We start from the raw sequence: 16591 nt of genomic DNA, 5'->3' as shown, positions 1-16591 counted from the left end.
CTACCACAGACTTAATATTAACTACAGATACACCAACTTATTTATGCAATGACTGTTGAATAGTTTTGTCACTTGGCTTGAGCTGGCGGGGTTAATTCTGAGTAGCAATGACAGTACCTGCTGCACTTTTGAGAAAGCTGGTACATCTTTACATAGCAATGCAAGCATAATTTGGTCTTCATGTTCTGCCATGCTAGAACACTATGCAATTACATTACGTTCATTAGTCTTTTGAGCTTATTGTTTATTCTGGTCTGGTAACTGTCTGTGTTGAACGATGCTGATGTACAGGAAACATTTGATTGTCTATGTAAAAGTAAAGCATAAAGCAAAGAGCACGTGCATTGCCTAGAGCAAGAGAACAAGATTCTGGAAAATTATTGTTTCCTTAATTAAAAAGAAATACTTTCAAGGAAGAAGTATCTACTGCAATCATCATCTTACCTCTTAATCTATAGTAAGCTTGGTGGCTTGCTAAAATCTGCTTCACTGATTCTTGTGGGCAAACTTTCACACCAGTTGAGAAAAAGGATGACCTCTTTGTTCGGTGCTTTGCCATATCAAATATCCGCCTTATGGTTGATACTCTGGACCTCTTTGTTGTTCTTTCTGTTTTGTCTGAGCCTGAGGCCTCTGCAAGATGTTTGGCTTCACCACGGTTTAGTTTATTAGGGGTTTCTGGAAAAGATGAAAAGCAAGCATGTACATAAACATACATTGCATAGGCAGAAGGTATTCAACGCAAGATCATGTCTGGAAAATGGCAAGAACCTGAGTGTTCTTTTTGTTACATTATATTGCTGTCAGTGACTTGACTGAATTACTGGGCTGAGGAGAAATGTCCTGTGATCACATGAGAGGAACTGGAACTCAAGAGGCCTGGTAGCTAATTTCTTATATCTCAACACATGATCCCAAGACACATAGGGTAAAATTTTTCAGAAGCCCTAAATTTTGTTTTCCAAAGTGACTTTGGGTTAGATCCACAAAAGATAGTCAAGTGCTCGAACTTCATGCTACAGCATCTCATTTGTGAGCATGTGACCTTGTAGGGAAATTTACAGTACAGTGATAAGTGACAGTCTGGAGCCTGGGGACAGTGAAACATATCTGTGTCAGCTTACAGTATAAAACGGTGTCTATGCTAGCAGGTAAGTAAAATGAGAAATAGTTGTACTTTAAATCTGCACCCTTTTAAGATATTCTTATCTTTCCTTTGGACTTCAAAGCACATCTCCCTTCACATCAGGTTCATGGTCTTGAACCCATCCCAAGAACTGGACCCTGAAACACTTTCTTTCAAGAGCTGAACAGAAGTTTTATTGTCTTTCGGTAAAGAAAGAGCTGTTTCCAGTCTCCCTTTTTTGTTCCACAGTGCACTCCTCTCTCCTTCTGTCACATAAACTAGAATATTAATCAGAGCAGACTGCAGTTATGTTTCTTTGCCACTGGATGATTGGTGGTGTACCCCAGTAAATCTCTAACTATTCCTGGTAAAGCGGAACAGCTACCATAGAAAAAAGTGAAAACAGTGAGTAGGAATTGAAGATCTAGGCTTAAGTTTTGCTTATGGAGCTATTCAGTTACGAAAAATGGAAATGCTTCTAGGTGTCAAAATAGCCTCGAGCATACGAACCCCCATCTTGAAAGGCACATGAAAATCTAGGACTCATTTTTTTCACTTCCCAAGTATTTGTGATGCAGTATTACATGACATAGCAGCTGAATTTAATGTAAAAATTCTAATGATAAAAGTAGCACCTCGGGTACATATTTAAATGAGCTGGAATATGGCATTTTGCAGGATCATGTGACAAGAGCAATTATTATCTTCGAGATTATCTTCCAAAATTTTTCATACACAGTAATAAAAATGTGAAAGTTAATTTGGAAATATCGTTTGTTGGGTTGCATTTTCATACATTTGATGCAGTTATTATAGAAGAAAAATAAAGAAAAAATATAAACAGAATAAAAGACATTTTGAAAGAACTGTTTTGAAAGAAAAGTGTAAAAGTTGCAGATAATTGGAAAACTTTAAGGGAGAAAATGTAAGAAAGACACAGAATATGTGTATCTGAATGATGAATCAACTGAAAAAATTGCTTTGAAGAATGGTTTAAAAACTTATAAAAGAAGAATAAAGGGAAATAACAGGGCTCACTGTGACAGTAACGCTATAAAAAATAAATTATTAGTTTGCTGGAGAAAGAAGGAATGTCATGCTGCATATAACAAATACTAATTATCATGTTCTTAGGCAAATCAACAGAAAATAAGGAATACGAAAACACATTATCTTGGTAATCTGGAACTGTGTTAATTAAATGTTTAAAGAAAAGTGGGCATACTAAGAAGAGAAAATAATTGGAAGGCATGAAAGGCATGCTGTTAGAAAAAGGATAGCACTTGAAGTAAAGAATGAGAAAAGTTCTACCATGTATGTCAGTATTCATATATGCATGTTTCAGTTCTTATTTAACTTCAAAATGAACACCTAATGCTTACTGTGTAGAAATCATACATTTATGATGAGGTAGTTGGTACGTTAGAATGGAAAAAAGTTGACTGCTTGATTATGATAAATATCGTATGAAAGATGGAGTTATACAATGAAGTCAACAGGTGGTTGTTAATGCTTTGTAAAGCATGCTAGAGGCAATGACCTGTGCACCTATACTGTCAAATTGTTTCAGGGTAATTTCAAATGATCATCCAGTCATATAGTGTTTGCCATTAAATGAACTGGAAGTAATTTTTCCACAGTAATGTCAGATCATGAACCGTAAATGTAATTTGCATTAAAGGAATTTTCCCTGTGAAAACGGCTCTGGGTTCATCAGAAACCACAAGTGACTGAACATCAGATCAGTTGAGACATTAATTATTTGAATGATACCTGGGGTGAGAGAGGAAGATCCAAATGCCATTGAAATCTCAAAGCAGACTCCTGAAATCCTCTAGGAGAAAACACCAAAAATCTACATGGAAAGTAGCCAGTCATGAGTCTGTTACCTTTTACAAGATATGTTAACTGTGATAGATCAGCTGCCCAGGCAGTCTGACCAACTAGGGCAGAGGATTTTGTCACTAAGCTCTTTAATAACATTTGTGTGGAGCAGAGGCCTTTCTTGAACGATTTGTTTCTTCCCCAGGTTTTACCCCTAAGTTCTTAACTTGAATTAAGAATTACTCTATTCGTAAAATTGACGAAGGAAATCTTCTCAAATTATTGTAGTAATGATTTCAGACTCTCCGTGTTAGGTTCACTGTTTGGGCTTTTCAGTCAGAGAAGATGACCATACATTCTCTGCTTCCAGTTGTCACTGTCCTGCTAGCCTATTAAGGGTAGGTATAAATTTTTTCTCTTTTCATTCTTTTCTTTCAATTTCTACTTTTTTTTTTTTTTTCCTTTTTTACTAAACTTAAGCAAAATTTGAATTGGAGAAATCATCAGCCCCTCTCTCCACATGAGTGTCCAATACTTATATCCTAATATTTGCTGAATGTGAATGAAAAAACCCTGTCTTCTGGCACAAGCAATATTTGTTCATCAGTCTTCAGTCTTGTGCTTTCTGCTGCTCCTGTGGTAGTTCTGAACAAAAAATTTTTTACTTAAGACTGCCAGAGGGCTCAGCCACATAATTTCCAGTAATATGCATCCATCTATAACTTTTCAGATACTTTGTTTTCAGTGTCCTGGGGTGGGAAAAAAAAAAATCTAAAAAGACTTGTGCTATTATGAAATTGAACCCATTAATGTTAGCTGATCCCTTTTCTTTTTACCATGCAATACAGTAATTGAGTAAACTGGAGAGGTGCAAATTTTACGGGGTACACCATTTGATTATGTAAAAAAAAAAATTCAATAATACTGGGCTGTTTTACTTAAGTAATTTTTGTAATTTTGTTCTTGTTCTCTTTTCTAAAACAAACATATGCAGTTAATACATTTAGTGTTTACCCTACCCAATTTGACCTTTTTTATATAAGAAGTCTGTTGTTTCACAAAGGTGACTGTCTCAGTTTTACCTTTCAAAGGTATGTCTAAGATTTTTAGTTTTCTTTGACAGTTCTAGGGCAGAAGAGCGGATAACTCTGAGTCTGGTAGCATTTTACTGTACTTTAGCTTAATCTCCAAGGTGTCTTATACAAAGCTGTAGCTTTATTCTCACATGAAAGAATCTGAATCATTCTCCCCATTTTCTACGTGGCATACTTGAGGAAAAAAGGTGATGTAGTTCCAGCAAGGTGATCTACAGGGTCACTGTCATCCATTATCAAAATTTGGAGTTCCTGACCTCTGATTCTGAACTTAGACAAATATATCAAAAGATTTTTGAAATATGAAAAAGTAATTTCACAAATATGATACAGCAATCTTACTTGTATGGGGCCTAACCAAAGTGCTTTGATGTTCATACAGGTCTCTCAAGCACCACAGTACTGTTCCTCAGGTTTTGTTTTCAGGCAGGTAAATGGTATTAATCTCTCAAATTAAAAATCTGAAATCCTTGGAATTAGGCGAGGCCTTGCCCTTGTGTCTCTTAAGACCTGCATTATTAAATTTATACCCTCACCAAAAAAAATCCCCAACCAAGTCAGAAGAAACAGGTTTAAAAAGATAGAGTTCCTATGTGGTTTTATTAATCTGCATTATCAAAAAGGAAATTATGTCAATATTTAACTGGGTTCTAGAAAAAAAGAGTTTACAGACATTCAAATAATTGCCCAGTGTTTTGCTGTTGGGTTTGTTTGGGGTTTTTATTTTCCTTTCATAAACACAGGAGTAGGAAGCTTGTATTCATACCTTTTTTTTTGTATAACTGTAGAGGACGCTTTTCTACACAGCTTTATTCGTTACTAGCTGTTGATAGTACCAGTTTTGAGTGGCCTCCAGTTTTGTTGTGGGTTGTTTGGATTTTTTTCAGCAACCTCAGTGTAGCAACATTTACCTGCAGCATTAATTTGGAAGTACACTTTTGGTTTCATTTGACCTTAGAAAATTAAGATGTCATAGTATACAAAGAGAAGAATTTAAAATATGGTAACTAAAGGTTTCAGTAGCAAAATTCAAGGTGACATCAGAACAAAAATGTTGAAGGGGCTTAGATGAGCAGGGACAGATTAAAATATGGCATAGCTTTATCACCAAATGCAGCCTAAATCCTGCATATGAGTACTAGGAGAAGCACCTATCTTCTCCCAGAGAAACAGGCAATAACTTCTATCCTCCCATGCAGATGTGGAACTAAAGGCCTAGCCCTTGCACTCTTGCTGATGTCCAGGGCTGCTTTGCTGGTGCTTTGTCAGGCACTGTAACTCTGACTGTGCATTTCCAAGCTTGTTTTCATAACCGTGAAGACTCACAACTTTAAGAACTTGAGAGTATGGAATCCCATATTAGAAAAATTGATACTAATATTTAATCTGCTCGTGTCTCATCTCTGAGAGCTCAGAGCCCTCAAACAGAAGGTTATATATCTTGCTTGTACTTATCTTTGGGTCCAATATATCCTTTAACTATTTTTGATTCACACATTGGAAGAACTTTGAGAGGAATTGCTGAGGGGACTCTGCACCAACAGTTATTACATTCTGGTGGGTAATAGGTCTTATCTGGGAGCTAACTGTGGTAGCTGAGGCACAGTATCCACTACTCTGGGGACGTTTTGCTGAAAGATAAGGAGCTGACATTGATGCCTAGCTTCAGAAGAAGATAAACAGTGGCTGGAGGAGAACGCCTGTGTTCCTAAAAGAGAGGAAGAGGACTAAGGCATTTATAGTAAAATAAATTAATTTTAATTCCTCAAAATGAATATTGACAACGCTAAGATTGGTAGTTCCTGTTTGGTACACTGCCTTGGGTAAATGTAATTCTTAAATGTCACTGAATAGTAACATTACACATGGAATGAGGCCTGGGTATCTAACGGTGGCAAAGAGCTATGGAGGCCAGGTCCAGGCCACAGCTTGGAAGACCCTGTGTTCAGCTGACCAATGTTCACCAACAGACTTCCTGCACAAGTACCACAAAGATGGTGTCTACACACTACAGAACCTTTCATGTGCCTATTAATACCTTGTGTTGCACAAGACTCGGCAGTGTCTTACATGTCGGGGAGGTGTTAGGCACTGCCTGTGCAGTGGGACTTATACTGAAGACAAAATACATCTGACCCCTGTATCTTTGCTTGGTTTCAGCATGACAAAATGTCACCTGCACTTGTTCACAAGCTAAGGTCAAGCTGCCTATGACACAGGAGAAATGCTCCAGGCTCCTGGTTAAAAGGTAAGTTCTGTAATTGTCAACCTTCTAAAGACTCTGTTCTTGTTCTGAATTAGACCTGTACCAAGGGTTTTGCCTTCTTGAGAATTTGGGAAAGTGGCTGGTTTCCATAAATCCTACTTCTTGGTGGGAATGCGTGATGATACTCCTTTAAATATTTATGGAAGATGAAGAATTTAGTTACTGTTAACTTAGTACTCAAATAAGGCAAGATTTCAATGAATTCTTTTGTAATATGTTCCTGTTGTTACCCTTATGTTAAAAATACTAAATGTTTGGTTGTGGTGAAACAATCTACACCTCAGAATATGTATGGAAATAAGTCTGGAGAAGAATGTGATAAATTATTTTGAAATATATAGTATAGTTATCACAGTAGTAAATGTCTAAATTTTAATAAAAACCCAAAGCTTTTTGTTTTAATGGTGTTACATTCAAAGCTAGGAGATGGCATTCGGTAATGGTCCTTTAGCAGAACCCTTTAAATTAACCTAGATTTACATTTTGATACCAAAGATCACTATTGTCATCAACCAATGTGCTTTGCAATTTCAGTAAGTGTGTAGAATTTAATTTCTGCAAGCAGGTAACATTGGTAAACTAAAATAGATATCATAATTGCTCAGCTGATTCCCTCCTCCTAGATACTCACGCAAATTTGTGTGGTTTTCTATGCTAAACCAATAAACACAATTGTTAAGTCAAGCAACTTCATGGAGAAAGCTAAGATAATTTGAAAAAATTTCTAATGAAATTTATCCTTAGGCCTTATAACAGACAAACTTCCCCCCACACCCCTAATAGATAATTTGGTAACGTCTTTGAATTATGCTAACTATATAATTCATGGAAAAATAACTATTGTGAAGTATCTACCTATTACAGACAAGACTAGAAAACATAACATGCCACTGGTAAGATCCTCCTGCATTTGTGAATATAGTTGTCATGTACTGACTAACAATGAATCCATGTTCACAATAAATGCAGTCTGTACTAACCATAACTATTGAACATGCTGAAAGCTTTATGAGTCAACACTCATATTTTGAGTGTTTTGATTATGATTTTGATACATTTGCTTCCTATTTGAAAGAGTGTCATAGGAAACTCATGTTTTCCTTGGCATTATGTGGAAATTTAAGGTGTCAATATTTACCATCTCTTTCAGACAGATAAATGCAAATTCTGGTCAAGAATCCTCCTAGTTATTCATCAACTCTACTAGCTGCTGCTGCTGGAATTCATAGAAAATATAGAAAGCCATATATGGTTTCATGCAAACATCTAAATCCTGGGACAATCTCTTAAGGTCCAGGACCCAGGCGAGAAACAGCATTGAAGATTGACTGGTTTTAATGTTGACATATGAAATGTCTCTATTTGTATTTCCTTGGCCATCTTAGAAACATTTGACCTAAAATGCCTTTTTATTAGCTGATATGGTTTACATCAAAGGATGCAAGAAAATGCTTTACATTTTTAGCATAGTTTTGGGGGGGATGTGTCCAATCTTCAGTGATGAAACACTCGAGCACCTCTGCTAGTCATTTTCTAATCAGTCTTAACCAACATCTACAATCTTGATACTTTGAGAAAGTCAGTGAGACAACACAAGTTCAAGTTCCAGTGATATTTTGCCGTGTATGTTAACATTTCAACAATTTTGATGGTGTGAGTCAGAGTCGCAGTGCAGAATAGGCTTATTGAGATAACTGTATTCAAATATGATGACAATTAGGATGATTGGCATATGAGAAAGCTTCAGGAGTCAGAAGCCACAGTGCCACCTCTTTGCATTAACTTGTGTAATGGGAACTGGTCAAATTTACTCACAGTTTGGGGCACTCATCCTGCAATACAATCTGCACTCTCTGGCTAATTGACTTCATCTCATTTTGACATAGAATGACTTGGACTTAACCTTACTTAGTTGTGTGTCAAGTTACATAGACAAAGTTAGGTTGGGAGGACACCTGAAGGTCACCTAGTCCAATTTCTTGCTCTAAGCATGGCCATTTTCTGGGCTAGGTGAGATTGATCAAGTTTTGAGGAAGAGGAAAGAGAAAAGAACTTGATTAGAACTGTCTTCATTTTGTGCTGTAACCACAAAATCACAAAACGAAAGCTGAGTGCATCACTGCTTCTTACCTGAAACTGCTGGGGCTTCTATGATCTGCATTGATTAGTATGTACGAAATATATACCTGGAGTATACCCACTAAAGCTGGTATTTCAGGTAGCAGAATTACCAAGACTGTTAATATTCAGTTGGGTGAAGTCTGAGAGAGTTACTGAAAGATTCAGAGGAACCAATAAGAAGGTAATTTTGGCTCTGCACAGAAGTAGAAATTCATAAGCCAATAGAATCTCATCACTGAAAAGTGATGGTCTAAGTACAGTTACTTTTGTAGCAATGAGTCTGGGTCCTTCTGCTTTGCAGACATCTATATGACTATGCAGTTGCTTTCAGGATCAGCCTGCTGTTTCTAAAACCAACTGCCTCTCAGCAGAGGAAACAATTCTGCTGTTGTCCTCTATGACTGCAATGCTTCTTACAGGTCAGGGCTTCAGTTTCCTTGTTACACCTCGGGTCCTCCTGCTTTTGTGAAATAAGGATGACAGTGTTACTCTGTCAAAGAGGTATATTATAAGGTTTAAACTGCTGGCATGCTTGCAAGAAATAAGAAGGCATGCTACAATTATGTAAGGGTGTATAAACATGCTTACACTCTGCCAGGTGTCAGTGTACTCCCAAGTGATTGTTAATCTTATGTTTCCAGATGTGTTACTATTCTGCAGTGTCTGTCCGGTAAACAGCAGCTGATAGTGACTAAATGCCAGTATATATGTATACACAAGCAGACAGGTTAATAGACATTTCTTTTTAGGAAGTGTATTGTTCAATATCACACATTCCTAAGGGGAAGAAATTGTTTGAAATGCAGTTGGGATTGCAAAGTGCAAAGCACATGGAATGTGCAGGATAGTGCACTTAATTCCTGATAAAAATGGAAGGATTTTGTGATCTTATTGTGAGTAGAAGATTCATTTTAATCACAGAGGGATTGGGAATAGGGCAGAGGTACAAAAGCAGAGAGGAAAAAATATATTTAAAATATTTCAAAGCACCAAAATGCAGTAAAATATATACACAGTTTTCCTTCTGGGAAGAAGACAGTGTGTGTGCTGCATCTAATGAATGTTGGCCATATCATTTAGTGCACTGCTGGAGCCACTAGGACAATTAGCTGAGAAATGAAGAATACAATAAACAGCAGTCTGTATTTCTAGCAAGTTAAGACTCCAAGTAAAGTAAATTTTTACTGCAGCTTGTAAATTAATGCCCTGTAAAGGGGAAAAACCTGTTATTATTGATAGTGATCATTTTGTCCACAGGTGTTTTCAGAGAAAAAATCCCACATATCTAAATGTTCACTCACACACAGTTCACTAATAACTATGGTATGGGTGCGATTATACCTGGAATTAATCTTTAAGGTTCAGCAACAATATTCTAGCATTTTTATTCAAGTTTGGCTTTTAGCCAGAAAATAGATAAGATTAAAACCCACATATAATGCAGTGTTACATTTTGAGAAAGGGAAAAAAAGTTTACTTTTCACAGTTTAATTTTCACCACCAGGAAAGATAACTTTAACTTGGTAGTTCTTATTTTATGGATGAAAGTAGAAAATAATCTTAGTTTAAAAATCAGATGTCTTTTTTTTTTTCCTTTAATTTTTTGAAGCTTTGTATTCTTTGACTTCCGTTTCCCTTTGGCAAAAGTTTGCTCAACCCTTTTTTCAAGTGCAATTATAGTAATGAAGATCTGCAACACTTAGTGTTGAATTGGAACAGCTGAGCAGGAAGGGGTAAGTCAGAATGAATTAAAATGATTTCATAGAGCACACACAAAGCCTTTGTGTCCTCAAGAATGGCTGAGTAAATAACGGATATTTGCTTGCTGAATAAAAAATAACACTAAACCGCCTTGAAGGGTCTCTGGCTCCCTTAAATTCTCAGTATAAAGTGCTAAGATCTACCCAACATCAGTGTATGTTTTTGGGAGTTCTAAGTTCCTCTGTACTTTGCTAGTTAGTCTTGCTTTTCAGTTGTTTAGAATTCAACAGTTAAAAATTACTGTCTTATTTTGTGCATAGATTTTTTGCTGTTGCAAAGATTTTATCCCCCTCACTTTTCCTTTCCCCTTTTTAGAGACAATATAAATTGTCAGGACGGTAACAAAGACCTGAGTTCAAGACCTGAGGTAATTTCCTGAATTCTGGCACTAGTTATGGCCAAGGATAAACACTCTGTCTCTAAAGTCTTTATTTTGCTTAGTACAGTTTCCTGTTTGTTTACCGTGGAATTGGAGGTGCCCCTGGACAGCCTCCAAATGGCAGTGTCCCTGCTCTGGTAAAGAAGTTAAACACAAGTATTAAGTCTTATGAGATGTGTGTGCATGTATGTGAGATAACATAGTTGTAAAATATTATATCTATCACGACTACGTGGCAATAAAAGGTAATTATACATTTATGCATACCACATGTACTTTATAAGACTGGTAGGATTTTTTCCAATGATCATTTACATGCATGTATGTAAAAAATATGTTTTACCCTGAAAACCATGAAAAATGAGAAAATTCCAACACTGCTACATAAGCAAGATGTTATGTGAAGCTTATTATTGGTCATTATTTCCTCAGTGTTGATAAACATTCTATGCACCAAATCTTCTACTACAACTCTTAGGAAGATAATATACAGTTCTGTGTTCCTCTCTGTCAATACAGTCTCCCAGAGTTTTGCTGAAGTCTTTTATGGGAAATATATTGTAATATAGAGCCACAATGTGCAATGGTTAAAACTGTGTGACCCCACTTTTTACATTATCACATTCTCAGATCACAATTATAAATGTGGACTGTAATGATACTAACAAGCATGCACAAACTACCCGGAATTCATTCTTGCTCTTTCAATCAGAGAATATGCAACTTAAATGCAAAAGCAGTGTGTTTTGATATAATTTTTCTTGTCAGACATGAAGTATCACTCATTCTCTCACTTTTCGTCACGTTTCCAAAATACCATTGATGGTTAAATGACACTATTTACATGGAATTAAAAAGTAAACTCAAAGAGCAACAGAATATAAACCTAGTGTTAACTAACACATGATTTTCCCAAGGATTTTTTCAGTACTGTAATTGTCCACTAGAGAAGATTTACATCATTTCAGTGAGATACAAAACCTGTGTTCTTTATTTTTTTAAAGAAAATCTGTGCAAAGAAAAACAGGACCAAAAAAAAAAAGTGTAAATAAAGATTTCCAAGTATTATTGACAGCAGATTGTGTTTTGTTTCACACCATCTCTTTAACAAATATTTAAATACCATTGAGGAGACTTCACTTTTACTAGATTACTTTCTTTGCATTTAATTAATGCCTGAGACTGATGTAAAATAGGAGGTCACTGACTTGGGCAAGCCTAAAGCAGCTGTAATGTTGACTTTGAATTCAATTATATAAATATCAAACCATAGATGGAAAAGTTAGTAAGAAACCTCTCCCAAAACTAAATATGTTCCCTGAGGCTCTAAATCTGTTGAATATGGGACTGAACAGGGAAAAATCACACCATCATCTTTTTTGTTGTTGAAGAAGCTTTAAAATTGCTGTGAACTTTTAACTGTTTTTAAAAGGAGCAATAGTTAGCTGTTGTAATAAGTACAGGAGTTGTCTGTATTTTTCTTGCAAATAATTTTACAATTATTACTACAGTAACTCTTACCAGTATTGCAATCTTTTTTCTGTATTTACCAGTATGTTTTATTTCTCCAGAATTTGTATATCTAAAAGTTTTAGATGTTTCTGACAATGGCTAGTAAATACAGAGGTATACTTTCTCTTCGTTTCAAGGGTGACAGACCATCTTTAACAATGTCAGCACATAGATGTTTTTTTAGCTATTATACCCCTTCCCTACAGTTGTTTCTGAAATGGTATTTTTTCATAACAGAACATGTGCAGATAAATCAAAACTAAATGACATCTCTTACAGAGGTTATAAAGCCTGGGAAACACACATAAGAACTCTTGCTAATGTTTCTTTTCCAACTTTATAGCAGTGTCAGTAACAGTGCTGTCTCTAGCTGAATTGTCAAAATACCAAATTCCAAACAAAGAATTCTGTAACGTGAAAATAACCTGATATTTCAATTTACTTTTTTCAACATACACAATGTAAATTCATATAGACGTTTAATATATGAACTTACCTCTGCTTCCCTGAACTTGAAGAGCAAGGCAAATGATCAAAAATATTAATCCAGTTTTCAAATGCATGCTGTCTATTGATCATTCACAGTTTTCAAGATCAATCATGCAGGAAATAAGAATAGGTCAATTAAAATATTTCTTTTTTCCTTAAAGAACTAAATAAAATTCCCACACGCCTTCCCTCTTATTTTTTTTCAAGTGTCCCAGCCTTGGACTGCATTGATTTGCAACTAAGCAAAGAGTGCAACAGGTGCCAGAATGCAGGAGCTGGGCAAACCGCTGCAACACACACACTTCTAGCCTGTGGGACTGGAGTGGTGGTAAGACAAGAGTGACGAAGTTTTAAAAAAAAGCAGTGTCTGTTTCTGGAATAATCTGTTTATCTGCTGCTCAGACATAATCCCTCTTACGGTCCAGGTAGAAGAGCTTTCTTCATCTTATTAACCTTCTGGAGCAGCATCTGTCAACCCCAGAAGACTTCAGCGGCACCATGATAAACAACGGAAGTCTCTTCTACTGCTCATTGCCTTTGAACATTGATCCTTTGGGCATTCTGGAGGTATGGCATGTGAGCAGAGGCGAAATCATTGCAAGAGCTAATTGTGCTGTTTCCAAAACAGTGGTCATAAACTCAGGGAACTTTCTTTGAAGAGGAAGACAGCTTTTTCTGAAAGAACACACTATACTCAGCTTTTTCCACTGCATATGTCTTGGAAGCCGCTCTCCTTTCTCATACCGAAAGGTTGCTGTTGCAATATTCCTATCTGGGCAGTGATGATGATGATCTATGACAGCGAGGCAATGATGATTCAGCAGTAAATTGCAGCAGTATTCAGGGCTGTCACAATCTGATGTCAAACTGGGAATGGGGGACGGAAGGTGTTTCATGGACGGAGAATACGAAATGGTGGTGGGAAATACTGTTTCAAGCACATAGCTGTAACCAGGCCGAGAACTGGCAGTGAGTGAACACACTTTTCGAACAGCTCTGTTCCAGTTTCCCAAATAACTATTCTCGTTAAATATTTGGCACGTGTAAGAACTCCAGACTTATTTTTTATTTTCCAGGACATTTTTTACTGTTGCATTACACCTAAAAAAGCTAACAGGTGGGCATTTGTAATGGTCTGTATCCCTTAGAGATTTTTGTTAACTGTGCTTTAACATAGGAAGTATCTAGACTGGCAACAAGAATCTGTAAGTGCAAGTTACTTTAAGAACAACCTTCATTTGAACTCAATCAGTATTCTATTTTTACTTAGGATTTAAACAATTGTAACCTTCCTCCCTTCCCGAGATTGCCTAATTTTAACTGCTAAAACCAGCTAGTACGGAGATTGGTCTGGGACCAAATAAGATTTGCTTTTTCCAAATTTTATTTTCACAATCTTCTTATTATTTTCAGTGCTCATTTTAGTGCTTTATGTATCTTGCTTCCTATTGTTTTATTGTTCAAATAAAACTAATTAACAATACCTTGCAGCAACACAGTGCAAAGTAACAGCAGAGATAATCAGGATTTCCACTGGAGAAAATTTGAGTATTACTTAAGGATTATTCTTTAGCAGTAGCAATATTTGTCTTTTCATATTTTATATATCATAATCATATGCTATATACTGTAATCATATAAGTACCTCTATAAACCATGTAAGCTTTTATAAGCATGTTATAGTTGAAAGGTGAAGTTCCCCCTAATATGTTACCTGATTTTCAGTTGCTTCAGTTCTCAATCTGCAACAATTAGAAGCGCAGGGAATTTTTCTGAGGTGGGGTCTGCTGTTTCAGGTGACATCTGAAAGTGCAGGATTGGCATAAATCAGAATATTTGCTCAGAGCACCTTAGGTTCCAAACTCCTTATGGAATTTGGTAGGAATGTGATCCTTTAATTCTGTTATAAATTTAGTTTAAGCATCACACTACATTTTGAAAATGTATAATAAAGAGGTTTACTTAATTACACTGCAGAAAAATGTCAGTGAAGCAAGAGCCAGGAGTCAAAAATCCTTCACCAACCTTGCATTTAAAAACATGTTTTTGAGTCTTTCACATATTGGAGAAGAAAAACATTTAATAAAACATACTCCTATTTTTCAAAGATAAAGGAACATGAACAATCCTCGAACACACCACAGTGTTTAGTGTCAAGGTATGGCTTAAGGAAAATACTGAGCTCCATAGGTAAACTGTGACTAAAAATTTGTAGGGCAGGAGTCTGCATACTTTGAGATGATGCTTAAATCATGAATATTTTAAACTCTTTTCTGTTAAGGTAATGTCTTCTATGTATTTCTATTTAATTAAGAAATTTTGTAACTAACCTTGATAACTACCACAAGGGAAGCAAACAAGAATGATAAACACTCATTAAACCTAAAGCAATATTATCTAGGGACCACTTCATCTCTAAGTACTGTAGTGCTTAATTATAGGTCACTGTTAATTAATCTAGAAGTGTTTCTTCTGGTTGGTGTGCTGTCAACAACAATATATATTGCTAAAAAGGTGATTAAAAAATTCTACTGAAATTCGATAGTGCGTTATAAGTATACTACCAAGACATGGGAAGGTTGAAACTCTATGCTAAAATATCCATTCACCCAGGAAAAGTGCTTGTAAATGGATTAAATCAGACCTGTTAATGGTCACCCCAGTGAATCACTGCACATACCTAGAACAATAAACTGATGTGTCGTTTAAATACAACTAAAGCTGTTTCCTTTGCTTGAAATAAAAATGACAGTTTAGGCCATCAAGGACTCTGTTTAGAAGAATTTTGATGTAAATTGTTGGTAAATCTGGGGCTTAAGGCATTGTTTCATAACTATGATCTAAAATTTGCTACGCATAGTGCTAAATTTTAGGTACCCTATGCAGGTATATAAACCAGCCAACTCATGTTACCCATAAAAGCAAGTCAGATTCTATACCATCGGAGTCAGTCTGTACCACCTAAGTTTGACTTCTGGTTTTAGCTCTCGTAAGTAATTTCTCCTACTGGTCTAACCAACTGTTTTCCTTATAATTTCCATGCTGCATTTGCCTGAGAGACCTGTCCCACCCTGAGGAAGGGAAGATATATAATTACAAAGTACATTACAAGTCTTTCTCTGGCATTCATTATTTCCATAGGAGCCAGATTGGCACTTGGCAGCCAGCACGCACCAGGCATAGCTTTAGACTTCTGATTAAAAGTGAAGAAACTTAGGTGATTCTGCTCCCTTCCTTGTTGTTGAGTTTGGACAAACTAGGCCCTGTGTCTCAGCCTCCGTATTTGCAAATGGAGGGGGTGACTCTGGGAGAGATAGAAAAACCTTTGTAGGAACAAACAAGATAATACATGTAAGGAATTATGTAAGGGTTTTTTCTCCCCTTTCTCATGCATTAAAATGTAAATAAAATATTTCACAAATTATTATTTTAAATAAAAAAAAAAATTATGTTCTGGTGTGCATACCAAATATAGGCATCCTGTAGTGGATTTAAATAGCTTGTCATGAAGAACATGTCTTTTTGCTCTTTGAGCTTTTCTAATTGGACAGTGTTTGTATTTTGCCCTCTTCTGCTGTGCACTCACCATGTTTTCTTTTTCTTATTGAACTAATGCAAAATTTATATTTAGTCAGTTAATTCAAAAAAATAAAAATTAAGAATAAACACACAGGTCTCAAGACAGTTAAAAATACCCTTTTTTTTTTTTTTTTTTTTTTAACTGTTTTTCTTTATATTTTGTAGACAATTCCTCTTTCTGGTGTCTCTTTTTAGTAGTAGGGAACAAATATAATCGCATCAGGGAAAGACAGTTTGAAACTAAGCAAAAAATTTTCTCCCTAAAGGAACCGATCAGTGTCCAGACATTGTGCTTCCAAATGTTCTCTTGTGTTTCAAAACAAATGTTCTCTAAAGCATGTCTTCTGGAAATTCTTAAATTTTACCTTCAAAACAAAACATAGGCAGTATATCCTGGAAGGCTGCCATATAACTCACTTTGCTGATGGCCACAGTGATAG

The 16591-nt window shown here is 36.0% G+C and overlaps 1 protein-coding gene across 1 annotated transcript in view; it reads right to left on the bottom strand.

Annotated features, from left to right (window-relative positions):
* The window catches only part of IMPG1 (interphotoreceptor matrix proteoglycan 1), a 56413-nt gene extending 43767 nt beyond the window's left edge, over window positions 1-12646 (bottom strand). Inside the window, exons 1-2 of the mRNA XM_030490349.1 lie at window positions 12580-12646; window positions 445-678 (exon numbers count right to left, since the gene is read on the bottom strand). Of these exons, the coding sequence (XP_030346209.1) occupies window positions 445-678; window positions 12580-12646 (301 nt within the window). The remainder of the gene's footprint in view (window positions 1-444; window positions 679-12579) is intronic.
* Between the last annotated feature and the right edge of the window lie 3945 nt (window positions 12647-16591).

The sequence above is a fragment of the Strigops habroptila genome, chromosome 6 (assembly GCF_004027225.2).
Source record: "Strigops habroptila isolate Jane chromosome 6, bStrHab1.2.pri, whole genome shotgun sequence".
NCBI lineage: Eukaryota > Metazoa > Chordata > Aves > Psittaciformes > Psittacidae > Strigops > Strigops habroptila.
The sequence above is the reverse complement of the archived record's forward strand: the minus strand, read 5'-3'. Positions and strand labels throughout refer to the sequence as shown.